Genomic DNA, 25,938 nt, shown 5'->3' with positions numbered 1-25,938 from the left:
TTTCTGAGTTTTTTGTTTTGTTTTTATTTATTTTTGTTTTTGGGGTTTGTTTGAGATGGAGTATTATTGTGTAGTCCAGACTGACCTTGAACACACAGAGATCTGTCTGATTCTTCTTCCTGAGAGCTAGAATTAAAGCTGTACGCCACCGTGCCTGGCAAGGCTGTTTGTCTGAATTCTGGGTCTGTCTTTTGAGTTGCAGTTGTTGCTGTCACCCTGACCCATTTATCAGTGAGTCTCGTCCTACTGTCCTGGTAATGACTTGTCCCTGCCACCACTCCAGGTATAGAAAGGTACTTTTATTTCAGATCACTCTTCATGGTCAGGTGATGGGCCTTGTGAGTGAACACCTTTTCCCAACCCTAGGTGGCACCCAGGAGACTGCCTTTGCACCAAGGGATGGGGGTGGATGTCCCTGTCATGTCAGTGTCTGGCTCCCCTGCCTTCCTCCCATTGGCTGATGGCCCTAGCCAGCAGGAGGACAGGGTGTGCGCTACTGTTGGGTACCATAGGTACCATCTGCACACTCTGCTGGCTTCCAGGTGAGGCATTTGCTTGCCCTTATGGCCTCTGAGCAACACAAGAGTACCCTGTATGAATAACTTCACTGAGGGTTTGCTCAGGAAACATGGGAAGTTCCTGGACTCTCTGCTCTGCTCCTTCATGAGCTTGTTCCTGGGAAGGGCCCAGTCTTTGAGAGTTCAGCCAAGCAGGACTTCATTCAGCAGGACCTGTAGTTTCTGGCCTAGGGCTGGAGAGGGTCTTTGTCTGGCCAGCACATGGCCGGCAGTTAGCTCTGGGGCAGGCTATAAGGTAACCATGGCCTGGAGCCTTGAGGCTGGTGCCTTAAAGGAAGGCAGCTGTTTGGGAAGGAGGATAAGTTACTTATTTTCCTTAAAATTTAAGTTATTATTAATTATAAGTATACATTATAATAATATTGTTGTTGTTGTTTTAAAGACAAGGTATCACTATGCAGCCTTGGCTAGTTTGGAGTTGGCTCTGCAGGTCCAGCTGGCCACTCATAGAGAGCTGTCTCTTGATCTCTGCCTCCTGAGAACCAGGACTAATGGTATTGCCACCACACCCAGCTATTTTAAAGTTTTCGTGTGTGTGCATGTAAATATGCATGTTCTAAAAGTATGTAGGCACATGTGCGCATGGTATTAATACCCATGTGAACACAGGCATATGCAAGCCTGAGGCCAATGTCACGAGTCACCCTTGATCAGCTTTTCACCTTAGTCATTGAGCCACGGTCTCAATCAAATCAAAGTTCACCATGTGGCTAATCTTGTTAACTAGATTACTCTGGAGAATCCTTTGCCTTTGGAGGCTGAAATTATAGGTGGGCTGTCATGCACACCTGGCTGCTCCTGCCCCCTAAGACAGGGTCTCTCTGTGTAGCCCTGGAACTCACTTTGTATACCAGGCTGGCCTTGAGTTCATAGAGATCCGCCTGCCTCTGCCTCCCAGGTGCTGGGATTAAAGTGCGTGCCACCACCACCTGGCTCACCTGGCGTTTAAGTGGGTTTTGGGAACCTGAGATCCCATCTGCATGCTTGTTGAGCGAGGGCTGCAACCACTGAGGAGTCTCCTGAATCCACTTGTTTTTCTTTTTTGAGATACATGTCTTGAGAATGTAGCCAGGATAGCCTTGAACTTGTAACCCTCCTCTCTCATCAATTCAGTGCCACCAAGCCAGGCCTCCTCTAGCATTCTCTGCGTTTTTAGGACAGGGTCTCTCTACCCCATGGTTTACTAATGTACTGTCTGACGTTTGACCCTCCCATTGCTTATCTCCCTCCCACCCAGTACTCCCACTTTTGGATCCCAGTACTGCCGTGCAGGCTGACATGGTTCATAGCAGCCTGCAGCCTAATGGCTCCTCAGTGCCTTGTGCTTTTGCTGCATCTAACAATTGCCAGTGAGATGGGTGGAGAGAGAGGGAGAGGGAATAAGAATGTGTTAAAGAAGTATTTTATTTGTGTGTGCGTGTGTGTGTGTGTGTGTGTGTGTGTGTGTGTGTGTGTGTGTACTTGAGTGTCAGTACCCAAGGAGGCCAGAAGAGAGCGTTGGATTCTCTGGATCTGGTGGCATAGATGGTTGTAAGCCATTGATATGGGTGCTGCTAGTCAAACTTGGGTGCTCTCCAAGAGCAGTGAGCATTGCCGACTGCCGAGAGCCCAGAGTTGTCTTTTGTGACACTTTGTCTTTGGCTATTGTGACTGAGCATATCCTCCTTGAGTTCTTGGCACTTGACTTTGCCTTCTCCTGCAGATGTCCTTCAGCCACTGTAGAGTTCCTGGTGCGTTGGGCTGTGTCAGTTGAGTCACTGTGACTGTGATGCTGGCATGGGTCCCTTATTGCACAGGAAGCCTAGTGTGGAATCTGTTCCTGATCTTTGTTTTCTGAGTGATCAGGTGATGTCTTCTGGCTTTGATTTCCTTTGACTCCATGAGTAAATTTTTGTTCCATGTATAGAGCATGAGAGAATTTACTGGGTTTCCCCCTCAGTGCTTGCTTCTAGCCAGTTTTGTAGCACTATCTTTAGCTACTCAGCTTCTGTCTCGCTGTCCCAGCAGCATCCAGTCTGTGGGGCTGGTCTCCCTCCAGTGGTTCCCTGCTGGTGAGGCTCATCTTGGAATGGCTGCCAGAGGAGTTTCCTCCTTACCTCTCTTTGCCAAAAGTGACATGTCTCTTCAAGGACTTATCCTTTCAAATAGTTTTCAGGACGTTAGCCAAGTTCCTGAGAGACTGCTGTTGGACACTGCGTAAAGCTCTGCTGTGTGGAGCTCTGCGGAGTCTCTGTTTGCCTCAGGAGACTCCATGCACTGCGTCTCCTTGCATGGCGGGCACATGTTGTACACACTTTCTTACTCTGTGCTGTAATGTAGGAGTGGACACTTGAGGTTCCTTTTTGTAATATGTGGAGTAGTATCAGAGTTCCTGCTACCAAGTCATAGGTAGCACCTTTATTAGCTCCAGGAAGTTTGTCTGCATTTCTGTTGATGTCCATGACCATCCTAAGCTTGTTTTTTCAGTGTCAGACTGGACTTGTCTTTGAGTCTCTAGTGTTCTTTGAGTCATGGCACTCCTAGTGGAAGCCTTGCCTCTGCCTTAGGGGAATACTCTATAGCTTCACCGTAAACAACCTTTATTAGGCTAAGTCCTTTATTCCTGAGATTGCTAAATATTTTATCTTCAGATATAGGTGCTGAGGTCTGCAGGCAGCTTTTTCTGTATTGATGGTGGGCCTGTGAGCACTGTCTTCTTCAGCCCTTATATTTGAGAGTTTGGGAAAATTTGGGCGAAGCTATTCCTGCATTCAGGGCCAGATGCCAGTGATAAGTTTCATTTTCGGCCCACATATAAAGTTTAGGTTAACTTCTTTTTATTCCTGACCTTTGCATTGTAGTCCTCATGAAGACAGCGGACGGCCTGCTCCTTCCCTCCTCCCTCCCTCTCCCTCCCTCCCTCCCTCCCTCCCTCCCTCCCTCCTCCCTCCCTCCTCCCTCTTCCCTCTTCCCTTCTTCCCCCCTCCCTCCCCCTTCCCCCCTCCTTCCCTCCCTCCCTCCCTCCCTCCCTTCCCTCCCTCCCTCCCTCCCTCCCTCTCCCTCCCTCCCTCCCTCCCTCCCTCCTTCCCTCCCTCCCTCCCCCTCCCTCCCTCCCTCCTTCCTTCCCTCCCCTCCCTCCCTCCTTCCTCCCCTTCCTTCCTCCCTTCCTCCCTTCCTCCCTTCCTTCCTCCCTTCCTCCCTCCCCTTCCCTCCCTTCCTTCCTCCCTTCCTTCCTCCCTTCCTCCCTCCCTCCTCTCTCTCCCTCTCCTCCCTCCCTCCCTCCCTCCCCCCCTCCCTCCCTCCCTCCCTCCCTCCCTCCCTCCCTCCCTCCTTCCCTCCCTCTCTCCCTCCCTCCCCCCTCCCTCCCTCCCTCCCTTCCCTCCCCTTCCTCCCTCCCCTCCCTCTCCCTCCCTCCTTCCTCCCTCCTCCCTTCCCTCCTCCCTCCCCCCCTTCCCTCCTCCCTTCCTCCTCCTCCCTCCCTCCCTCCTCCTCCTCCTTCCTCCCTCCCTCCCTCCCCCCTCCTCCCTCCCTCCCTCCTTCCTCCTTCCTTCCTTCCCTCCCTCCTTCCCTCCCTCCTTCTCCCCTCCTTCCCTCCCCTCCTTTCTCCCTCCCTCCCTCCTTCCTTCCTCCCTTCCCTCCTCTCCAGCCTTCTTTCCTTCCTTCCTCCCTTCCTCCCTCCCTCCCTCCCTCCCTTCCTTCCTTCCTTCCTCCTTCCTTCCTTCCCTCCTTCCTTCCTTCCTTCCTCCTTCCTTCCTTCCTTCCCTCCCCCTTCTCTCTCTCTCTCTCTCTCCCTCCCTCCCTCCCTCCCTCCTTCCCTCCCTCCCCCCTCCCCTCCTTCCTCCCTCCCCCTCCCTCCTTCCTCCCTCCCTCCCTCCTTCCCTCCCCTCCTCCCTCCCCTCCCTCCCTCCTCCCTCCCCTTCCTTCCTCCCTCCCCTCCCCTCCTTCCTCCCTCCTTCCTTCCTTCCTTCCTCCTCCCTCCCTCCTCCTCCCCTCCCCCCCCTCCCTCTTCCTCTCCATCCTCCTCCCTCCCTCCTCCTTCCTCCTTCCTTCCTTCCTCCTCCTCCTCCCTCCTCCTTCCTTCCTTCCTCCCCCTCCCTCCTCCCTCCTCCCTCCCTCCTTCCTTCCCCTCCCTCCTTCCCCTCCTTCCCTCCCTCCTCCTTCCTTCCTTCCCCTTCCTTCCTCCTCCCTCCTCCTCCTTCCTTCCTTCCTCCTCCTCCCTCCTCCTCCCTCCTCCCTCCTTCCTCCCTCCCTCCCTCCCTTCCTTCCTTCCTCCCTTCCTCCCTCCCTTCCTCCCTCCCTCCCTTCCCTTCCTCCCTCCCTTCCTCCCTTCCTCCCTTCCTCCCTTCCTCCCTCCCTCCCTCCCTTCCTTCCTCCCTCCCTCCCTTCCTTCCTTCCCTCCTCCCTCCTTCCTTCCTTCCTCTCCCCCTTCCTTCCCCTTCCTTCTTCCCTCCCTCCCTCCTCCTTCCTCCTCCTCCCCTCCCTCCCTCCCTCCCCTCCCTTCCCCTCCCTCCTTCCTTCCCTCCCCTCCCTCCCTCCCTCCTTCCTCCTCCCTCCCTCCCTCCTTCCCTCCCTCCCCCCTCCCTTCCCTCCCTCCTTCCCTCCCCCTCTCCCCCTTCCTTCTCCTCTTCCCTCCCCTCCCTCCCTTCCTCCCCTCCCTCCCCTCCCTCCTTCCTTCCTCCCCCTCCTCCTCCTTCCTCCCTTCCTCCTCCCTTCCTCCCTCCCCTCCCTCCTTCCCTCCCTCCCTCTTCCCCTCCCCCCTCCTCCCTCCTCCTTCTCCCCCTCCCTCCTTCCTTCCTCCCTCCTTCCTTCCTCCCTCCCTCCCTCCCCTCCCTCCTTCCTTCCTCCCTCCCTCCTCCCTCCCTCCTTCCTCCCTCCTTCCTCCTTCCTCCCTCCTCCTTCCTTCCTCCTCCCTCCCTCCCTCCCTCCCCTCCTTCCTTCCTCCTCCTTCCTCCCTCCCCCTTCCTCCTCCCTCCTCCCTCCTCCCTCCTTCCTCCCTCCTTCCTCCTCCCTCCTCTCTCCTCCTCTCTCCTCCCTCCTTCCTCCTCCCTCCTCCCTCCTTCCCTCCCCCCTCCCTCCTCCCCTCCCTCCCTCCTTCCTTCCTCCTCCCTTCCTTCCTCCTCCTCCCTCCTTCCTTCCTTCCTTCCTTCCTTCCTTCCTCCTCCCCTCCCTCCCTCCCTCCTCCTTCTCCCTTCCTCCCTCCTCCTTCCCCCTTCTCCCCTCCCTCCCTTCCCTCCCTTCCTTCCTCCCTCCCTTCCTTCCTTCCTTCCTTCCTTCCTTCCTTCCTTCCTCCTTCCCCCCCTCCTTCCTTCCTTCCTTCCTTCCTTCCTTCCCTCCTTCCTTCCTTCCTTCCTTCCCTTCCTCCCCTCCTCCCTTCCCCCCCTTCCTTCTCCCCTCCCTCCCCTCCTCCTCCTCCTCCTCCCTCCCTCCTCCCTCCCCTCCTTCCTCCTTCCTCCCTCCTCCCTCCCTCCCCCCTCCCCTCCCTCCCTCCCCTCCCCTCCCTTCCTTCCTTCCTCCTCTTTTCCAGCCTGGAACAAGCCTGGGATCAAGAAAGTACTTAATTGGGGTGGGGGTGGGTGGGTGGGGGGCAGACAGGGTCTCTCTGTGTAGCCCTAGCTGTCCTGGAACTCACTCTGGCATCATGGCTTGGCCTCTGCAAGCCCTACCTCTGGCGGGCTCCCCGAGCCTTTGGCTGACTTATCCTGGCTGCTCCTGCCCTGGCCCCAGTCTGCTTGCATCTTCTCACCTTACATAGACACCCCCCTCCCCCATAGCTAGGCTGTTTAAGCCTCAGCATCCTCAGTGGAAGTGGTTGAGGCACCTATGGACTTTGGAGGAGGTAGAAGAGGCCTAGAACAGGCTGGAGACCAAAGGGGTCCAGTGTTGGACTTGGGGAGGAAGTGATAACAGCCCAGTTGACCTAGGGCTGGGCCAGCATGTCTGCCAAGTAAGGCAGGCCTAGCTGTAGTACTTACCTTCCTTTCCTGAATCTCCTACTGGTGTTAGGATATTGACGGGTCTTCCTTGTAACTTGGGCGAGGGTGACTTTTCACACTTGGTGATTTTCCTGTCTATGAAGCTTTATTTTTTATTTTGACATTTTTGGGGTTTCTCTGTGTAGCCCTGGCTGTCCTGGACTCTCTTTGTAGACCGGTTGGCCTCAAACTCACAGAAATCCTCCTGAGTGTTGGGGTTAGAGGTGTGACCACCTGACCACCATTCCTGGCCTCATGAATCTTTATTTAAAAATGGAAATAAAAAACAAACGTTCCCCTTCTTGGCTCATCTGATGTGTCTTTCTCAGAGTTTGTCTTTATGGCTAATACTTGCTTCCACCTCATGTCCTGTGTGTGCTGCTGAGGTGGGCAGTGTATTGTGAGGCAAGGCCTTCTTGTGTATCCTGCTTGTTAGCCCAGATCTCACCTGCTTCACTCCTGTGCCCACAACTGTGGGAGTTGTGGCATGATATCTCGGTCCTGGTGACTCTGAGGACAGCTCATAATGTTGGGGCTGAGGGTATGATAGTGTATACTAGAATACAGGGCACGGTGCATTGAGCCCACCACTGTGGGGCTGACACTGTCGGTGGTCAGTGACAGGTCAGTGCTGGTGCCAACCTGACACTTCTGCTTAGGGCTCTTACTCCTGCCCCGTCTTCACACCTGAGGGGGGAGGTCGGTTACCTGTGTCCATAGCGGGTGGGTTGTCACTCTTGTGTACCTCTTTAGTGCCTTGATTATCTATTTGCTCATGGCCCTGAACCCCAAAACTGTCCTTATGAAGTATCCTGGAACAGAGAAGGTGGAAGGACCTGCCTTCTCCTTCAGGAACCTTGCTGGTTCCTGCCCTGTGATGTTTGGCTGGTATGAAGTTCCTGGGTCCATCCACAGTCAGACTAAAAATAGATCCATGACTCTGTTAAGGGGCAGGGCAGCTGTGTCTTTCTCCTACCCTGAAGGTGCCAATTTTCAGCCTCTCGTTACTTCCATGCCAGTTGAATCCCATGTCCTGTACTGTATATGAGTGCATCAGTCAGAGCAGCCAGCCTGGTCAGCTTGCCAGGCAAGCAGTCGCTGTCCCTGTGTCAGGATCCTAGCATAGCCCTAAGCACTGAATCCAGGGCCCCCAGCCAGCAGGGCTTGTTCCATGGAGGGTGCGCATGCTCTGCTTGTGCTCCTCCAGCCTTTGATCTGGGAGCCTGGGCAGCTGATTGATTGTGGAGCGTGTGTCGTCTCCCCCCACCCCCCTTGTGCTTCTTGTCACCAGCAGCCCCACACCCAGAGGGCTGGCTGGCCACATGCATCTGCTTTGTGTCCCTACTCAGTCTTGGGGGGAGGGGGACGGGAACAAAACAGAACTTTTTTGGGGAACTTCAAAGGTACACTTTAGTAATCAAAAAGAGTTTCCAAGTTTCCCATTAATGTTTTGCCTGTGTGTGGTTTTTGGATTTAAATAAAGACTCAGAAGAAAGAGACAGGATAAAATACAGGCAGGTCCTCGCTGAGGCCCGGGATGGTTCACAGAGCCTGGCGGTTCCTGCCTTTGATGTCAGACATTAATTATTAGAAGGTAGTTTTACTGGCGATCAGAACCGGGCTCTGGGAGAGGCTGGGGCTGCCCGGCGCCCCCTGGCCATGTCCTTTGAAGTCCCTCCACAGCCCAGGAGGCCGCCTTGTAGCTCTACGCACTTGCAGGCCGATCACAGCATACACACCCCCATGCCTGTAGCCTCCCCAGCAGCTGGCACAGGGGCCAACCCTGATCAAAGGCCCTGGGTCCTCCTGGGCAGGTCTAGCTGCCCCTGGCCGGCCTGCCCCTCCCCCTCAGGGGATTTCCTTCGTGGCTGTCCCACATACCCTGCTCAGTCTGGCCTTCACCCTCTGCACCCTGGGCTGGTGACTGGTTAGTACTAATGGGGCTGGAAGGGGGTAGGGGGATGGGAAGTATGAAGAAAGTTGCTGTGCCAAACTTAGTGAGAATACCCACCTGGACCACTGAATGTCAGGCGGGGCAGGCAGGGTGGCAGGTTTCTGTGGATGGCTGGAGTCCGGTGCCCAGGATGGGGACTCTGAGTCTGTTTGCTCTTCTTTGCCCTAGGGGTTTCTGTCAATAGGCCCGCTGTGCTTGTGTGCTTATGGATAGCTCTCAGGCTCTGAGGATCAAGCCCACTTCTTTTGAGAGCTGCAGGCCACTCCTTCATTGGAAAGTCCACTGGGAGTATCTGGGCCACTTGTTCATTTGTTTTGCTTTAAAGTTTTTTTGTTTGTATTTATTCATTTGTTTGCTTGTTTGTTTTGGGACTAGGGTCTCACTATGTAGTTTTGGCTGACCTGGAACTTGCTATGTAGACCAAGCTTAGTGTCAAATTCACAGAGATCTACTTGTCTCTGCCTCCTGACTGCTGGGATTAAAGGCGTGTGTTACCATGCCAGCTTATCTTTATTTTCAGTAATGTATTCTGTGCATCTGTGCGTGAGTGCGTGTGTGTGTGGTGTGTGTGTGTGTGTGTGTGTGTGTGTGTGTGTGTGTGTGCCTGTGTGCATGTCTCTGTTGGGGGGTATATGTGCATTGCTGCAGTACCCACACATGCCAGAAGAGGGCATTTTTTGTGTGTGAGTGTGTGTGTGTGTGTGTCTGTGGGGGGTATATGTGTATCACTGCAGTACCCATACATTCCAGAAGAGGGCGTTGGGTCTGTGGAGCTGGAGTTCCATGAGTTCTGGTCAGTGAACTTCAGTTTTCTGTAAGAGCAGTACATGATCTTAACTGCTAAATTACCTCTCCAAGTTCCTTTCTGGTTGGTTTTGCAGGTGCTTAAGCTTCACTGAGTGACTCCAGGGCCTACTGCTCACTGAACAAGTGTAGTAGAGAATGGTCCAGTAAAACAAGGACCTCCCACTTGTTCCCCTAACCTGGGCTCCCAGTTTGTATTGTGTGAGTGTTCCAGTCTTTGCTCCTATCTTGAATATTTATCTTTCTTATTTGTCTTGGTTTTTAGACTTTTATGTAGCCTTGGCTGGCCTGGAATTTACTATGTAGACCAGGCTTGCCTTGAACTCATAGAGGTCCTTCTGCCTCTGCCTCCTTAGTACTAGGATTATAGCTGTGTACCACTAGACCCAACATGGAGGTTTATCTTTCCGGAGCCCCCAGGAGCAGCTGCCAGTCTGGGCCAGTCCCTGCCCTCCCTTTCCTGGTCGAGCCGTTACTTTTAGAGACGTGATGTATATGCTTACAGTGCTTGGCAGAAATACTCCAAATGTTCACGTGTCACTGCTGTGGCTGAGAGTCTGAAACTGCACTCTGTCTGTCTGTTTGTTTGGATTTGTTTGTTTGTTTTTTTTAAGATTTATTTATTATATATAAGTACACTGTCGCTATCTTCAGACACACCAGAAGAGGGTACAGATGGTCGTGAGCCACCACGTGGTTGCTGGGAATTGAACTCAGGACCTCTGAAAGAGCAGTCAGTTCTCTTAACCACTGAGCCATCTCTCCAGCCCCTGTTTGTTTGTTTGAAGATGGGTTTTTCTCTAACTTTGGCTGTCCTGGAACTTGCTCTGTAGACCAGGTTAACCTTGTACTCACAGATTCACCTGCCTCTGCCTTCAGAGTGCTGGAATTAAACATGTGCACCATACCCTGCTGCACTCTCTTCTTTTTTTTTTTTTTTCAGAGCTGGGGACCGAACCCAGGGCCTTGCGCTTCCTAGGTAAGCGCTCTACCACTGAGCTAAATCCCCAGCCCCTCACTCTCTTCTTTTTAAAAGAGCTTTGGTCAATTTTTTTAAGACCAAATGGAAGTAATTCAGATCCACAGTAGAGAAGCTGAGCAGTTAAGAAAAATATACATGAAAATGGAAACCTGCCCTAGGAGCCAGTGGTGTTGTGTGCTGGGGTGGCACTTCCCTGTAGGTATCTTGGAGAGGGGCAGCACCCCTATGCTGCCCCCAAGCCTGAGTCAGTCTGGCCTTGGACTCTGGCACAACTGTGTCCGGCTGCGTCGTCCAGGGCCTTTGATGGTGTCCATGTGCTCAGGCGCCTCTCTCCCTCCCTCCCGAGGGTGGCTGAGCCCTGTGAGTAACTCGGAGGTTTGGCCTGCATCCCTCTTGCAGTGATTCATGTAAGCTCAAAGCCTCAAGGGAAACGCTTCACATTCCCTCTCACCAAAGCCATTGTCAGCACCCGCTGGCTGGGATGAGGAAGAGCAAGCAAAGGGAGCAGGCGACCGTTGATGGAGAAGCTGGAAAATCTGAGGTTGAGGTCACCTCTAAATAGTGTTCACATGTTTTCTTCATCTGTCATCTCATCCTGGAAAATCACTGTCAAAAGAGGGAGCTTGGGCAGGCCATTTCTGATATGAGTAGGGTATCCTGTGGCCACGAGACCCTGCCAGGGCTGGCCAGGCCAGGATACATTGAGCTTTCTTCCTTCTCTGCTTGGAGTGATCTGACCTGGGGGTGGTTCCAGCCTGGAGTTTGCTTACAGCAATGCCCACCTGTCTCATAGGGGTGCTCGCCTATGTGCCTCCTGTGCCCTAGTTCTCAATTGCTTGGGGTCAGGTGTGGTGGAATTTGAGGATGTGGGATATGGGAGACTACTGCTTTCTGTCCTGATAAACTCTTCCTGGCTATTTCTTGCCAACCTTTCCTCTTTTCTGTCAGTGTGCAAGACCCTCACTGCTAACCAGGACTCAGAATCTGTTGTGTTCCTAGGTTCCCTGGAGTCAAAGCCTCCTATGTGAGTTCTGGGAAGGGCTCTTCCACCCAGTGTCAGTCTATCATAGCCTCACAGACAGGGAAGGGAGTCCACCCACCCTTTACGTACACTTTACAGGCACTCTGTGCCTCAGTTTCTTCACCAGTCACAAAGCAGCCATAATATGCCCTGACCCTGTATGCTTATTTTGAGGACTTGGCCCCGACATGCATGGGCCTCCTGGGGAAAGGCTCTTTAAGATGCCCTCACACTGAGCTCCTTGTTCTGAAGGCCTGGCTTGTCCTTGGGAGTCTCCTGCCCAGGTTCTCATTGTGCTCCCAGGAGCCCTTTAGCTTCCTAGCCTCAGCCCGGTGGGCTATGGCCTTTTGTGTCCTCCCGCAGCACAGGAGAGTTCTAGGGTGTTATCTTGGGTTCTGACCATTCTGTTGCAGGAATGACAGGACAGGCTTTCCTCTCCTCTAGGCACCAGTGATGCTTTGTCTCTCTGGGCTTGTCAGGCTTGACTGTCCTTCACAGCTGTCCCTGTGCGCTTTCTTTCTCCTGATATTTCACCTCCAGATATGAGTTCTGTATCCAAAACTGTCTCCATAAGTACCTAGGATGGGAATCATGTGTAAAACTGTCAGGATGGAGATGGGAGCCTGGCACTGGCAGAGCATCCTGAGTAAACAGGGTCAGGCATGGCGGGGGACAGCTGTGTGACCTCTGTGCTGCTGACTGGCCTGCTGCAGCCCCTGCCTGCCCAGTGGTTCTGGGATGGAAGCTGTCTAGGGAAGATTGTGAGGCTGGTGGAGCTTCTCCACTGAGTTCTCAGTCTCCCCCTGCTGCCACTGGTGGCAGTGTGATGCTTCCTGCCAGCCAGCCGCAGACCTCGTGAGGTGTCATGGAAGATTCTGGAGCCTTGGACCCTTCTGTAGCAGCTCACTTGGCCTGATCTTTGCCAGTAGGATCCAGTAGACCCTTTACCCCAGTGCTTCCTGGTCCCTGGGCTCCTGGTGCTTTGTGGTAGATAGTTTTCCTGAGTAGAGCAAGAAAGGTCCAAAACAATCAAAGGTGCCAATTTTACTTTTCTGACTAAATTCAGCAGCTCCTGGACAGTGCAGTACTGATGTTCCTATGTGCCCTGCCCTAGAAGCATCTAACAAGCCACTCTCTTCCCTGCCATCTCCAGGCTGTTCCTTAGGGAGGGTTCTGAACTGGCAGCAAGAAAGCCTGCCCCGAGTTCCTTCAGTTTTTTTAGCCTGAGTGCCTGAGGCTACATTTGCTCTCGAATCCCAGATTGCCACCACCCAGCCTAGACTGGCTGTCCATGGAAACTGTTGCTTATAGCTCAGGATGTGCCTACATTCTGCCCTCCCCCTGGAGCCTGGGCAAGCCCATGGCCCTGCTGGAATGCAGAAACTGTGGCCATGGGGGCAGCCTGGCACCTGGCATCATGTGGTAAAGACCTTTGGAGCAGACTGCCTACGATGGCTACTCCATGGCTGTGGCTTTGAAGGGGCAGCCCCCTGGGTCCATGGTTAGCCACCTGTGACTCTCTGCCCAGGCCTTAGCCAGCCTTTCCTACCCATGTGGCCTGAGGTCAAATGGGCTCCATGGTTAGAACAATATAACAAAGCTTAGTAGATTGTAGGGATATGGTGTCCACGGACAGTGACAAATGAGGGAACTTCCAAGGAGACATCTGGGACAGGTATACATCAAAATATACCCAGTGTGGATATATTAAGGGTAAGTACCTTGGGCCTGGCTAGGGTCAATCTCTCTGGGCCTGAAGACATCTTTAGAATGATGGTACTGTGAAAGGCTGCTGGAGGGCAAGGGGAAGCTTGTTCTTAGAGCCAGACAACCTGTCCCCAAGTTGTCAGCATTTCAGGGCCTGGCTCATGGCATTACAGCTGTTTTTTCTGCAGGACAGGACCCAACATGGGCTCTGCCAGCCCAACTGGCACCTTGGTCAGGCCTGGCTCCATGGGGTGGCCCCAGCACAGAGGAGGTATCCCACCCTCCTGGGCACCGCAAATGGACTGGGCCTGCCTTGTAATTTTCATTGCCATTGATGCCAATTAGGAGTGACGCTAGCCCTTCCTCTGTCCCTGGGTGGGCAGAGCGAAGGCCAGCTAGCTGCTCCCTAGGGAGGGAGAGGTGGAGTCAGCCTGGCTTTGGGGCTGTGACTGCAAGAGGGCAGTAGGGGCAGCTGGCTGGGGTTTTTGCCAACACTCTAATTTGGTGGCTTCCACTGTTCCTCCTTTCTGGAACCCCTGACGTGGCCTCCAACAGGGGTGCAGCTCCCCAAGTTGGTTTCCTGAACTTGAGGTTCTTCCATTGAGGCAAGAAGTATGTTAGGACACTTCTGGTCTTGCCTGAAGTTGAGTTCCCATGGGCAGCACTGATGCCCACTGAGGGCTGAGCATCTCCACATCAAGACTTCTAAATACTACTTCTCCAAGCCCTACTGTGGCCCTCTGGTTTTGAGATGGTTCGCTGGGATGATGAGTCTTATGGCTATTCTACTGTGGAAACACAGGCACATACACGCACACATACATGGTGAAGCCATGTCAACTGAATTCCTCTATTCACAGCCCGTTGACCGAGATCCTGTGGTGTGCCACCCTGACCTAGAGGACTTGCTACAGCCTTGGCCAGCAGAGGTGCCTGACGAGTTTTTTGAGGTGACCGTGGATGATGTGAGGAGACGCCTGGCCCAGCTCAAGAGTGAGCGGTGGGTGCCCCTGGGCCTGTAGTCATCTCCATGGCTTTCCTCTGTGGCTTCACCTGATCCTTTCCTACTGTCTTGAGGGAGAATAGCCCTTAGGACTGTGGAGAGCAAGGGGGAAGGTGTTTGTTTTTCCTGCTCAAGACTAAGGAGCTTTTCTGTTGAGACCGAGACCCTCTTCACCACAGGAAGCGTCTGGAAGAAGCTCCCTTAGTGACCAAGGCTTTCAGGGAGGCACAGATGAAGGAGAAACTGGAACGCTACCCAAAGGTGAGCAATGACTTCCTTAAGTTCCTATGGGAAGGACTTGCCCCAGGAAGTGACTGCAACATCCACTCAGGTAGTTGGTTCACAGGCTAGGCAGCCCCAGGGTCGCAGAGCACCACCACCACGTGGACTTGTCCTTGGTTGAGTAGGCGTCATGATAGGCTTGTGTGCTGAGTCTCAGGACTAGCCAGCCCACCCCTCAGCATTTCATGATGAAAAGCTCTTTTTTTTTTTTTTTTTTTGGTAGTACTGAATTGAACTTGGCCTTGTACATGCTAGGCAAGTGCTGCTTTACCACTGACCATTCTCTAACCCTGTGATGAGCAAAAATCTTCATTTTTGTTTGCCTTGTTGTTGTTGTTTGGTGGGCTCAGAACTTAGTGTTCCACCTCCACCTCGTAAGCATTGGATTTCAAGTGTGCAGTACCACACCCAGCCATCAGGACAGATTGGGACACACACAGGATGTGTTACGTTCGTTCATTCATTCGTTCATTCACACGGGGGCTCATTTAGTCCACGCTGCTGCTGGCTTCAGATTTACTTTATAGGCAGAGATAACTGTGATTTCTGACAGGAGAGTTATAGGACTGTGCCGCCTCGGTGAGCTTTTAAGGTGCACATGTTCATGTGTTGGGCATTGACTCCTTTCTTGAGCTCAGATGTATTGAGCATGGGGAAATCCAGGCCTGGGGTAGCTGACAGTTACTATAGTAGGAACGGAGCAGGGAGAGCCTCCCTGTGCCATGACGTCCCTCTCACTTGCTCCTCAACAGGTGGCGCTGAGGGTCCTGTTCCCTGACCGGTACATCCTGCAGGGCTTCTTCCGCCCCAGTGAGACGGGTGAGTCTGCAGGGTCGGGTGACCCTGTGCCCTGTTGGGTTGTTGTCCACCACAGACTACAGCTCCCGCCTTTGGGGCTTTAGGAAGATGGGGTAGCCACAGGCTGCCCTCCTTTCCCTGTGATGTTCAGGTGACTCTGAGGTTCCAGGACCAGTTCAGGTCTTGAGCTGCTACTTCTCCGAGAGGCTCAAGCCTGTCCCCAGAGCTCATGATTCTCAGTGTTTGAGCAGGTAGGAATTCTCTGAGAAGAAGCCATTGAAGCCACCAGAGATGGAGTGGACCTTGGAGGACTATTTTAAGACAGTGAGGATGAAGTAGTTCTAGGCCTGAGGGGACTCCTACCTGGCAAGGTTCAGGTTGAGGAGTTGGGTCCTCAAGAGGTACTGGGGATGCTGTGGGCCTACCAGGGCATGGCTGTCGGTAGGAAGCCTCTCTTGCATCAGGATGGGGATTCTAGAAGTGGTGTGTGCTGCAGTTCCCACCATACTGAACCCCTAGGATGGCAGGAATGCACCGAGGAATCCTCACATCCAGGGTTTAGCGGCTGCCAACAGGGAGCCCAGCCTGCTTTGCTGGGGAACCCTGGGGCTCATGTCCCTAGGTTCCCAGCAGAATCTCACAGTGAGTGTTGTTCCCCTTTCTCTACAGTGGGGGACCTTCGAGACTTTGTTCGGAGCCACCTGGGGAATCCCGAGCTTTCCTTTTACCTCTGTAAGTCTCTGCTCCTCAGCGGCCTCTGCCTCCCTCTGGCTCTGACTCTTTTCCTCAATTTAGTCTGCAAGGTGTGACCTTCTCTCTGCTCTAGAAGCCAAGCCTTCTCTCTGCACTGGGACTTAGGATGTTTTTTGCTCTAGAAGCCAAGCTGTCTAGCTATTCAACCCTGTGGCCTCTTGCAGGGAGTTGATATCAGGGCCCAGCTTCCCAGTTTGGCCTCTTTCCCAGTCTCACCCTGTGGCTCAGGCTGCAACAGGGACTGGATCCAGGAACAGGGTTGTCACCAGGGTGGTGAGGACCCCTGTGAGCAGCAGAGGTGGGTGGACAGCCTGTGACCTGAGAGGTGATTCACAAGTACCTACTAAGGCCTGTCTGCCCTGACACATGGAAGCTACCAGTGTCCTAAAAGACAATCCCCTCTCTCCACAGTCATTGCTCCACCCAAAATGGTCCTGGATGACCACACGCTGACTCTCTTTCAGGTACCAATTGCCTTACGGGTGCTGCTGGGGCTAGCTGTGCTGGGAGGGCAGGCGCTATGCTGCGGTTGGGTTGGGAAGGAGCCCTGGCAGGCTCTGCAGTGGGTAATAAAGCCTTTAGAGCCGGTGAATTCAGAGGGAGCAGTGGCCTCTGAAGTTGTTTCTGACTGGGCTTTCCAGCCTCCTCCGCTTCCTGCCTGGCCCCGGGGTGGGGATTGGCCTGCCCAACTAGCTGGCCTGCTGTCCTCAGCTGGGGCCGCCTGAAGGTCCTGGCCTCTGGGCTGCTGTATGACACCAGCTCCTTAGCACCTGGGTGAGGAAGAGGCTGGCAGCCTGGTCTAGGAGTGGTACAGAACCTCAAGAGGGCTGGGGTCCTTGGCTGCTGTTGGCTGTCATCTCTGCCACTTTCGGGAGCTCAACCTTTCTCCTGAACTCCTGCTAGTCTTTGGTAGGAATGCCCTGGTTGCAGGCCCTAAGATCTCCAAGGCAGAGGCTACTTGACCCTGCACCCGGCAGAGGATTGGAATGAAAGCCTTGCCTTCCCTCCTTGGGAGAGCAGCTGGGGCCTCCTTAGCCCCTGTAGTCTAATGGTTTCCTTTTCAAAGTCTTTAGATATTTTAATTAACAACAGAGGCGCCTGAAGGCCTCTACAAAGGTCTGGGTTGGGGGCGACAGGCACCACTGGCTGCCTAAAACTGCCACCATTAGGGTGAGACAGGGCAGGGAGCAAGCTGGAAGCTCACCAGGGACTGCTGAGGGCAGAAGTACAGCCACCGGTTCTGCCGTAGTGGAAATCTGGGAGGTCCCCAGAGTGGCCTGTGACCCCGTGATTCTCTTCTCGGCTTATGAACCTCCAGGCGCTGGCCCTCTTCATCTCTGCCCCTCCCTACCTCCCTGGCCAGCTTGTTGATAAACATTGAATCTGGAAGATGCTTTGGGATTGAGGGCCAGCGCTCAAGCCCCTCCCCTAGTCTGGATTCACATACCCCCTCCCCGAGCCACAGGGTGCCTCTCACCTGCCTTTGCCTGATTCCTGGTGACACTCTGCCCTTGCTACCAGCTGCTTTCATCCTTCAGCTCTGCCTGGAGCCACAGGCCTCCCAAGGGGTGGCATCCCTTCCTGCTGCTGAGGGAAAGAAGCCTGCTCCCCTCGGGTAGGTTAGCTGGCAGCAGCCCTTGAAGCTGCGTCTTTCCCCATCTCTGGCCAGGCTCGGCTCTGCTGCCCAGGGCTGGTCTACATTAGACCATGTGGGATGCCACTGGCCAGGAGAGCAGGGGCATAGGGGCAGGGAAGACTAAACCACAAAGAGGTGGGGTGCAGACCCCCACACCTGCACTGTGAATTTTCTGGGCCTGAGGCCTGGGCTCCCTGCTGTGCCCCAACCCACCCCTTTGCTCAAGGTTTAGGAGATCAGTAGTATTTGGTTGGAGCCATAGGGAAGGAAGACAGGCAAAGCAGGGAAAAGCCTATCGGTCCTGTGCCCAGCCCCACCTGGCCTGCTGTGCTTTCTGAAGCTTGGCTAGGTCTTGCCTTTCTTGCCTTGTAGGTGTATTCTGGGAACTGCTGGTCATTTGCTACCCTCATCCCTCTCCCTGTGCTCTAAGTAGTCCTGGGAGGATAAGGAGAGGGGTGTAGCTTGAAACTTGTGGTCAGACAGTTAAGTCTGTTCCACTGCTTTTTCTGTGTTTGTCCATAGTAGGGGTAGAGAGAATGGGTGGGTTAGAGCCTGGAATCCTGGCCAGTGTCAGTTCCCACATGGGGCAGATTGGCCCAGCAGGGACTGTGCAGTAAGCAGAGGGTGGAATCTCATTTACTGATTGAAATGGTCTTCTATGCACCTTCCCTTGTTCCTGGGACCCCAAGCAAGTAGGCAAGGGTTTCAGCTTCCAGCAGACACTAGATGAAGGGTGAGTTCTGATCATAGGGGCTTAGAAGACCCCTTTGTAGAAGAGGGTTCCTTCCCCATACTCTCCTGACTTCCTGCCCCAGCTTGAGAGTATCTTATCTTCAAGTTGAGAGAGAGGAAGAGGTAAGGAGTGAGGTAGGCCCTGGACTCAGCTGCTGACAACAGAAAAATGCCAGAGTGCTCCTAATACCCAGCTGAGTCAGGTGAGGCTCAGCCTGGGAGGGAACTGGGGACTTCCCTGTCCCCTACCATTGGCGTGTAATCCCTTCTCCCTTGGAAAGAGACACTAGCAATAGGCTGTCTGGCTGCTCCTCCCTTGAACAGGCTTGGTCCTGGCAATGTCTGGTGTTTGCTTAGACCAGGCAGGCAGTTCAAGAAACCCAGCCTTTGGGGCATGAACTAAATTGATGGGCTATTCCCTTGGTGCAAAGGAGGGCAGAAGTCCTCACTGTCTCAGGTGATCCAGCAGGGCAGTCCACAGTTGCAGAGGAGATGTAACAGAGCTTGGGAATGCTCATTCTTAGTTCATGATCAGGCCCAGACTTGATGTCAACAGTCTACCGCCCTCACCTCTCTTCCATCTGGGGCTGGGTGTGGGCATTTGGGGACAGAGCCACAGCTGGCCTTTTCTCTCACGGTGTTCTGGGTTCTACCTGGCCCTCGCTGAGCTTCCCAAGCACTGCTTGCTAGGTACGGGTCTAGCCTTGGAGCCTCCTCAGTCACCTCCAAAGGGAACCCCCTCGACTGGTGTTGGTAGAAAACAGACAAGACCTTGTGGACATGCCAGCCAGGCTCCCAGAACTGCTAGAAAGAGTGGGCCACAGGCTGCCTGAGAACACCACTCAGTTGCTGGCAGAAGTATAGAAGGTGGTGCTGGCTACTTGCAAGGCTACCTTGGTGGGAGGTAAGCCATTCTAGGCTGAGGAAGGCCCTAGCACTGTCCTCCCCATGTCCCCGCTTGGATCCCTGGCTTCCTTCGGGCGCTTTCCCAGAGGCACTAGGGCAGCCCCCCGCCCACCCCACAGGCGCCCTCCCAGGGCCACTAGGGCAGCCCCCGCCTACCCCACAGGCCTCCTCTCATGCTGCTTTGATCGTAGACCTCACAATTGCGTTTCAAAGCATTCACCGCCCTTGTTTGTGTCCCTCGTTGCCGGCTGGAGGCTGGAGGCTGAGGTTTCAGCGTTCCTAGGCCTGGCCTTTGAAGCTTGCTCTTATTAATCTTTTAACATCCCCCAACCCCACCCACCCCGCCCACCCCTCCAGCCTGTGGCACTCACAGGAGCCTGGAGCCGCACGGAAAGAATGCCCTCAGCCTGCAGCTGCAGCCCCTTCCTAGGCCCTGCCAGACTCCTGGCTGCCCTCAGCTTTTGGCCACGTCAGCTAGCCCCAGCCCCCAGCTCCCTTGGGCACAAAGTCTGAAAAAGAGGAAAACACTCTGATGTGTGATCCTAAGGCCTCTTGGGCTTCTGCAACCCTGGGCTGTTCCATCACCCTATAAGGAGGACTCAAAGCCTTGTGTTCAGTGGTGTCAGAGAGGAAGCAACCTTGTCTACTTTATGCTCCCACCCCATACCTGTGCCCAAGAAAGTCGGACCAGTTCCTGCACCAAAGCGCCATACCCTCTGCCCCCTTTGGATGGGTGGACCACAGGATGGCAGAGCATCAGTTAGGAGCCCCCTCTCGTCTGTGAGAACTGCGTCCTTCACCATCAGGCCCAGCTGCAGCACCAGCAGATTTGGTACTGGTGTGGTTTTTGGATAGGTGTGGTTTAACAGCCTTTGATCCTGGGCATTCAGTTGTGTTTTCAAGGCTGTCCTTGTTTGGGTGGGACAGAAGGAGCCTGGGCTGGTCCTGGCTCTGGCTTCCACTTAGTAGAGTGTTAACAACCCTGCCTGGACTGGTGCATCTCACCAGGAAGCATTTCCAGAGCAGCTCCTGCCGGGGCCTGCTCTCCCGGGACACTCCTGTCCCCAAGGCACGGCGTACATTCCTAACCTTAGAGATGCTCCTACCCATATTCCCTCACTCTGGTTTTGTTTGTTTGTTTTTTTTTTGTTTTTGTTGCATAAGCAGGGGGAGGGGTTGTATATCGATGGACAGGGACACAGATCTCTCTCCCACTTCTGTTCCTAGACAGTGTCAGGCTAGGAGACCCAGACGCCCCTACCCCCTAATGGTCCTATGTCCCCTCTGACCTCCTGTGTCTGAGTCATAAACTCAAGTGACATTGACAGTTTGCTGGTGCTACAGCTGGGCAGTGGGACAGGCATGAAGGACACAATTCTCACAAATGACAAGTGGGGCTCCCAACTGGTGCTCTGCTGTCCTGTGGTCCATGATGGGTAGAATGCTAGAGGAACACCCCCTATCTGGCCCCCTGATCCCTGCCCTCCCTGCAGGCAAACCTCTTCCCTGCTGCGCTTGTGCACTTTGGAGCTGAAGAACCAACAGGTGAGTGAGGCCAGCAGGACCCACCCTGAATCCCACTTTCCCTGATGCCCAAAGCCAAGATGCCTTAGGTGTTCACTCTGAGGTCCTTGGGTTGGGGGACTGCAGCCCAGGATTCACCTCCCTGGGGTATCTTCTTAGCCATACCCCACTGGCAGCGTGTGGGTGAAAGTGCAAGCTTCATCTATAGCTGAGGGTAGGCTCTGGCTTCTGAAGGTCTCTACCTGGAACCTGGGCTGCTAGAACACACCGTCTCCCCATCTACGGCTGATGTGCTGGTGGCCAGGTAAGTTGCTGAGGGGTTGGGAGTCCCTCCAAGGCTGTGCCCACCACCTGGCCTTGGACTCTCACCCCTAGGTGTATGTCCCGGGCCGCCGGGTCCCCACCCCTGCTGCCAGCCCCTGACCCTGTGTCCCTGGATTCTGAGCCAATCGCTGAGGAGGGGGCACTGGGACCCCCAGAGCCCATCCAAGGGACAGCCCAGCCTGTGAAGAGAAGCCTGGGCAAAGTGCCCAAGTGGCTGAAGCTGCCAGGTGCCTGTCTGCCATGGACTAGCTGGGTAGGGCAGGGTGGCTGGGCAGGAGCCCAGGGGCTTGTGATCATTCTTGTGTCTGCGTCACAGCCAGCAAGAGGTGAGAGCCACCAGCCTGGAGATGTCCATCATCAGCCACAGGACCCACCCCCACCCACCCCGAGCAGGAATAAAGAGTCGCGCTTCTCTCAAAGCTCTCCGATTTCTTTTTTCCTGCAAAAAAGGCCCCCAGGCTTCCCTCTAGCTCAGTCTCATTCATTGCTTCCCAAAGAACCCTGGGAGTTTGGTTGGACCACGGAGTATTCTGTTTTTGAAAAGCTGAGGTATCTCTGAAGGCCTGAGAAGGCCAGAACCCTGGGCAGGCCAGCTTCTCTTCATTTTTATCTGGCCTCTTTAGCCCCTTTACAGATGGGACAGAAGTGTAGGAGGAAGCCCCCTTTGCAAATTGCCTACAACCTGGGGCCATATCATGTTTTAGCCTGCAGCCAGAAGAGGAAACAGGCACTTACCACAGAGCTACCTTTGGCTGAGCCTGGCCTGGGGTGTTCTGGTAACCCTTTCTCCTTGCCTTCAGTCGGGGACTGCAGGTCCAGTTCTAGCACTTAGGCTGGTTGGAGTCCTGTGTCCCATCAGCCAGCTCCTTCCTGAAGTCTCTCATTTCCCACCATTTGTGTGTGTGTGTGGGGGGGCAGGGTGGAGTTGAGGGTTGCAGGCACTCAGCAGCTCTATCTACCCAGCTCAATCCAGGCTGGCCATTGCCTTCAGAGGTCGCCCTCGTCTGTTCTAGGGAGCAGAGGTTGTTCTTTCATATTATTTGCCTTCTCTACTTGACCTCCCGTTCTGCCACAGTCCTGACACAGGGTCTCAATACTGGGTGCTACTAACTCTAGAGTGCCATGGCGTTTTCACACTGGACTCTGACAGTTAAGGGACTCTAAGACCTATAGGGGCACTGTGCAGCAGGTAGCAAAACACCCTACAAGATTTGCTCCCCATCCCCCGGAGCTGAGGACTGAGCCCAGGACTTGCACTTGCTAGGCAATCGCTCTACCACTGAGCTAAAGCCCCAACCCCAGGATTTGCTTTTTTGTTTTGTTTTGATTTTGTCTTTTTGAGACAGGGTTTGTGTTACAGAGTCCTGGCTGACCTGGACTCGATTATGCAGATCCAACTGTCCTTGAACTCACAGAGATCCACCTGCCTCTGTCTGCAGAGTACCGGGATTAAAGGCGTGTGCCACCACCACCCAGCCTGCTTCCTGAGAATTGGCCTGCCAGGGCCTGGTGATCATCAGATCCCCACCAAGCCTGGACTGGCCTTCCAGGAAGGCCTCATAGCTACCCCTCTCTGAGCGCACAGCCTGTCCCTTACCTACCCAGCCTACAATCGGGCAGGGCGGGATTAAAGGGGAACCTTTCTGCAGCTCAGCACGGCCACAGAACAGGCCCAGGCAGCACATCTCCAGGTCTTCTCACCTTGTGTATCCTGGTCCTGTATCCTCCAGGGGACTGTTAATGGTTCACAGAAACCCCAGTTGCCTACTAGTGGCAGTTGCCGTGGCCTGTGGCAGGAGTAACATTTTCCAAGAGAAGCAGCCACATGTGTGACGGCTCCAGTTTTACTGCAGCATGTGCACACATGCTGTTTGTTACCCTGTCCTTTCTGAGAGTCCTGCACTCATCCCGCTGAGACGGATGGAAGGGAGCATGGGGCTCAGGCTTTGAAGCAACTAGACTTTGGGTGATTAATGGCAACGAGAAGGCAGGCCTCAGAGAGATGGTGTTGATTTATTGATGTTGCTTTGTAAGAACAAATTTACAGCTCAGGGAGGCATCCTGGGGGTGGGGGTCAGGTGGTTAAAAGGCTGCACAGCAGCTTTGATGTAGGGTGGCAAGAAGGAGGTACTGCCAGCAGCTGGTTTATTTATAATGAAGGGTGGGGGTAGGGTGGGGTGGGGTGGGGCAGGGGCTGTGTCTGGAGGCAGCTGGTTCACCTTTCCCTGCACCTGTCTCACAAGGACTCTGAGAGGCAATGGCTAGGAAGGGGAACAGCTGCTGGGATCTTCCCATCCTCTGGAAGCTGCAGAGCTCAGGAACTAGATGTTAATGCTGGCATGGATTCACCAGACATGGCAGGCCACAGGAGGGGAACTCTAGAAATCCAGGAGCTATGGAGGAGAAATGGGCTCTAAGTGACCACACAGGCACCATTCTGGAGAGCTGCAGACTGCCCCACCTGCATCCCACGTACCAGCTGAGGGAGCACCTTCTCCAGCTGATCCACATCCACAACATCTAGGTCCTCTGCTTGGGCCTGCGAGACCCCACGGACAGCAGCCTCTGGTGGATCATCATGAAGTGAGCTGGCGAAAGTGGGGCAGCTTTAACCTGCCCTTGTTAGGTTCCCTGCACCCACTGTCAGCCCTCAGAGGGGGCCTAGGTGGCTCTTGAGTAAGCTTTTCAGGGACAGGACTTAGGCTTAGTGGTGTAGCTGAGAAAAACCTTAATTTACTGGAAAATAAAAGGAGCTCTTTCTGGTGTTGTGGGAGCCCCTGACTCACCTATTACAAAGATCCTTAGGAACTCCGCCATAAGCTGCAGTGCATCCCCGCTGACTGGAGGAAAAGGCAGGTTACAGGACAGCCTCCCTCCCTCCCTCCCTGTGCCCCATTCTTCCCCACCCCGCTGGGGCCTCAAACCTCTAGTCTTGGGATCTCGGAAGTGCAAATGGAGTAGTCTGCTCACCAGTTCCTGCAGAGAGGGGATAGAGAGTCAGTGCCACTGCCCACAAGTCTGTCCATCTGTCTGTCCGTCCACCCACCCGCCCCACCCGCAATAAGTGTCAGTTCTGAATGGAGCATAGTTGTGACTTCCCAGCTGGAAGCAGTGCTATCTGGGGGCCTCTTCCTGTGTTGAGTGGATGAAGCCAGCTGTGCCTTGAGGGGAGTATGTAATAGGGGCTGTCAAGAAGGGCTTGAGAGACTTTCCCATAGGGACAAGGGAGCACAAAAGAGATGGAGAAAGTTCAGTGACATTTCCAATCCTGGGCACTAAGGAACACCTTTACTGCAGGTAGATAATGCTCTTACCTGGGTGGGGTGGGGTGGGGTGGGGGAGGTTGGCACCCTTGAGGAATGCTGACCCCTTTGGCAATCCTGGTTTGAATCTACTGCCACACTCACACAGGACATCAGCATGTTAAGCTAGGCTGTGTGGCTGGAGGGGTGTGTGGGGGTGTGTCGACATATACCCAAGAACCCTTGAGGTTTCTTTGGCAAGAAGTTGGAAGTTCTTTGTAGTTGTGAAGGAAGACACAGCACCAATTTTGGGAAAACACTTGTAGGGAGGGTCTAGAGAGACCTAGCTGTGATGATGTAATGTGAGTGCCAGGTGGTGGTGGCAGGAGATTGGCCAGGCCTCTGAAATAGCTTAAGACCCAGAAAAGCTGGTGGCAGTGTGTGAGGTAGAGATGAGAGTGAGAATCCAGAGGCCTAGGAATTCATTGAGGACACCTAAGGCAGGCCATGAAGAGCCCCTAAGCGTCTGTGCAGCTTGTGAAGCCACGAGGTCACTCAAGTTTGCAAAACGAACTAGCAAATGGCTAGGGGAAGGCAAAAGGTCGGCAGGAACAGGCACCCACTCTAGAAGTGGGCGGCCTACAAAGGAAGTATTTGGATTTGCCTTTGGATTCACGAGCGTCAGCCATATGGAAGCCATAATACCCGCTCGCTGCAGAGGGGCACGGTTCGGTTGGAATGGACACAGGCACAGGTGAACTTGTCAGCTGGGCCAGGAACTACGTGAGAGCAGCGCCACCTGCCGGTCCTCGGCTCCCGCTCGCTACCAGAGGTGCCAGAAAAGGACCTCCAGGCCCAGGACCTCCAACAGACTGAGTGCTACCACCCGGGGGAAAGCCCACGTCAGAGAGCCAGCACGGGACTGGACTACAGATCCGCAGGCTGTTCCATGAAAGGGTGGATGTGACTGCTGGAGGGTAGGATTAGGGTAAGACCTGTGGCACCTCAAACGCCTGTTCCTCGTCCAGAAAACTACAGCCAGAGGATATAGGTCCCTCCCTTCCAGTCACTTTTTCCTGGGACAGCCCGCTCCCTATAGTTCGGTGAACTACTACAATTCCGGTCAAAGCCCCCAAAACTGTACTCAAGTACTGAACCGAGTGTGAGGCCAGCCTGAACTCTGCACAGGGCGCGCACTAACCTGATACCGAAAGCCGAGCCCTCACCGCACCACCCATCATGGAACGGAACGCCTCGGCTTCTGTTTCCCTCCAGCAGATGGGTTTGCGAGTCCCCGCAAACCTGTCACTTAGAAATGACCTCGGCCCAAGCAGTGGAGGCTCGCGTTAGTGTGCCCCGCGCATTCGCATCGGCCGAGTTGGATTCCTCCTGCCTGCTCAGTCCAGCCGCAGAGCCTCACGGCCTGCTCCACCACTGCTGCCGGATCCCCACGGAAAACACAGTAACCCAGCTGACTTCGAGCATGCACGACTGTCACGCGGGGATCCGCAATGCCCAAGAGAGCCTGCCAATATTCCAGAGGCCTCACCTTCCGGAAGCCACTGCTTTCCTCCATGGCCACAGTCTCAGTGCGCGCTCTCCGGAACCCACATCCCAACCAATGAACGTGGAGCGCGATCCTAAAGTTCCGCCTCCAATGCCAGCAGCCAATCACCCAAGCGTTCCCCTGCCGGGGGTTGAGTTCCAGCTCAAGCCCGCCTTTCGCTTTCATTGGTCTACG

At 54.3% G+C, this 25,938-nt stretch overlaps 2 protein-coding genes across 4 annotated transcripts in view; one reads left to right on the top strand and one right to left on the bottom strand.

The window, feature by feature from the left end:
* Aspscr1 (ASPSCR1 tether for SLC2A4, UBX domain containing) overlaps positions 1 to 21,374 on the top strand; it is a 39,632-nt gene extending 18,258 nt beyond the window's left edge. For both annotated transcript variants that reach the window (XM_032912419.1, XM_032912420.1), the window contains exons 8-16: positions 13,858 to 13,997; positions 14,180 to 14,261; positions 15,035 to 15,101; positions 15,750 to 15,812; positions 16,245 to 16,297; positions 20,601 to 20,652; positions 20,866 to 20,935; positions 21,007 to 21,182; positions 21,272 to 21,374. In XM_032912419.1, coding sequence (XP_032768310.1) covers positions 13,858 to 13,997; positions 14,180 to 14,261; positions 15,035 to 15,101; positions 15,750 to 15,812; positions 16,245 to 16,297; positions 20,601 to 20,652; positions 20,866 to 20,935; positions 21,007 to 21,182; positions 21,272 to 21,285 — 717 coding nt within the window. In that variant the 3' untranslated portion in view covers positions 21,286 to 21,374. The remainder of the gene's footprint in view (positions 1 to 13,857; positions 13,998 to 14,179; positions 14,262 to 15,034; positions 15,102 to 15,749; positions 15,813 to 16,244; positions 16,298 to 20,600; positions 20,653 to 20,865; positions 20,936 to 21,006; positions 21,183 to 21,271) is intronic.
* Positions 21,375 to 22,949: 1,575 nt separating this feature from the next.
* On the bottom strand, positions 22,950 to 25,830 carry Cenpx (centromere protein X). Of its 2 annotated transcripts, XM_032913579.1 has the most exons (5): positions 25,747 to 25,825; positions 23,880 to 23,931; positions 23,742 to 23,795; positions 23,432 to 23,520; positions 22,950 to 23,348 (listed from the first exon to the last, which is right to left on the bottom strand). In XM_032913579.1, exons 1-5 carry the CDS (start codon positions 25,771 to 25,773, stop codon positions 23,334 to 23,336), a joined length of 237 nt encoding a protein of 78 aa, XP_032769470.1. In that variant the 5' UTR covers positions 25,774 to 25,825; the 3' UTR covers positions 22,950 to 23,333. The 2 variants fall into 2 exon arrangements, with proteins under 2 accessions (XP_032769470.1, XP_032769469.1); XM_032913578.1 differs by having other exon boundaries at positions 23,742 to 23,931; positions 25,747 to 25,830.
* Positions 25,831 to 25,938: the final 108 nt, after the last annotated feature.

The sequence above is a fragment of the Rattus rattus genome, chromosome 9, assembly GCF_011064425.1.
Source record: "Rattus rattus isolate New Zealand chromosome 9, Rrattus_CSIRO_v1, whole genome shotgun sequence".
Classification (NCBI taxonomy): domain Eukaryota; kingdom Metazoa; phylum Chordata; class Mammalia; order Rodentia; family Muridae; genus Rattus; species Rattus rattus.
The sequence above is the reverse complement of the archived record's forward strand: the minus strand, read 5'-3'. Positions and strand labels throughout refer to the sequence as shown.

What these genes read in the sequence shown, in the direction of transcription:
- Cenpx (XM_032913578.1), bottom strand. Translation starts at nt 25,773, where the DNA reads ATGGAGGAAAGCAGTGGCTTCCGGAAG. An exon ending in AAAGCAGTGGCTTCCGGAAG is followed by an intron (nt 23,932 to 25,746) that starts GTGAGGCCTCTG and finishes CCCTCTCTGCAG; the next exon opens with GAACTGGTGAGCAGACTACT. An exon ending in CCTAAGGATCTTTGTAATAG is followed by an intron (nt 23,521 to 23,741) that starts GTGAGTCAGGGG and finishes ATGATCCACCAG; the next exon opens with AGGCTGCTGTCCGTGGGGTC.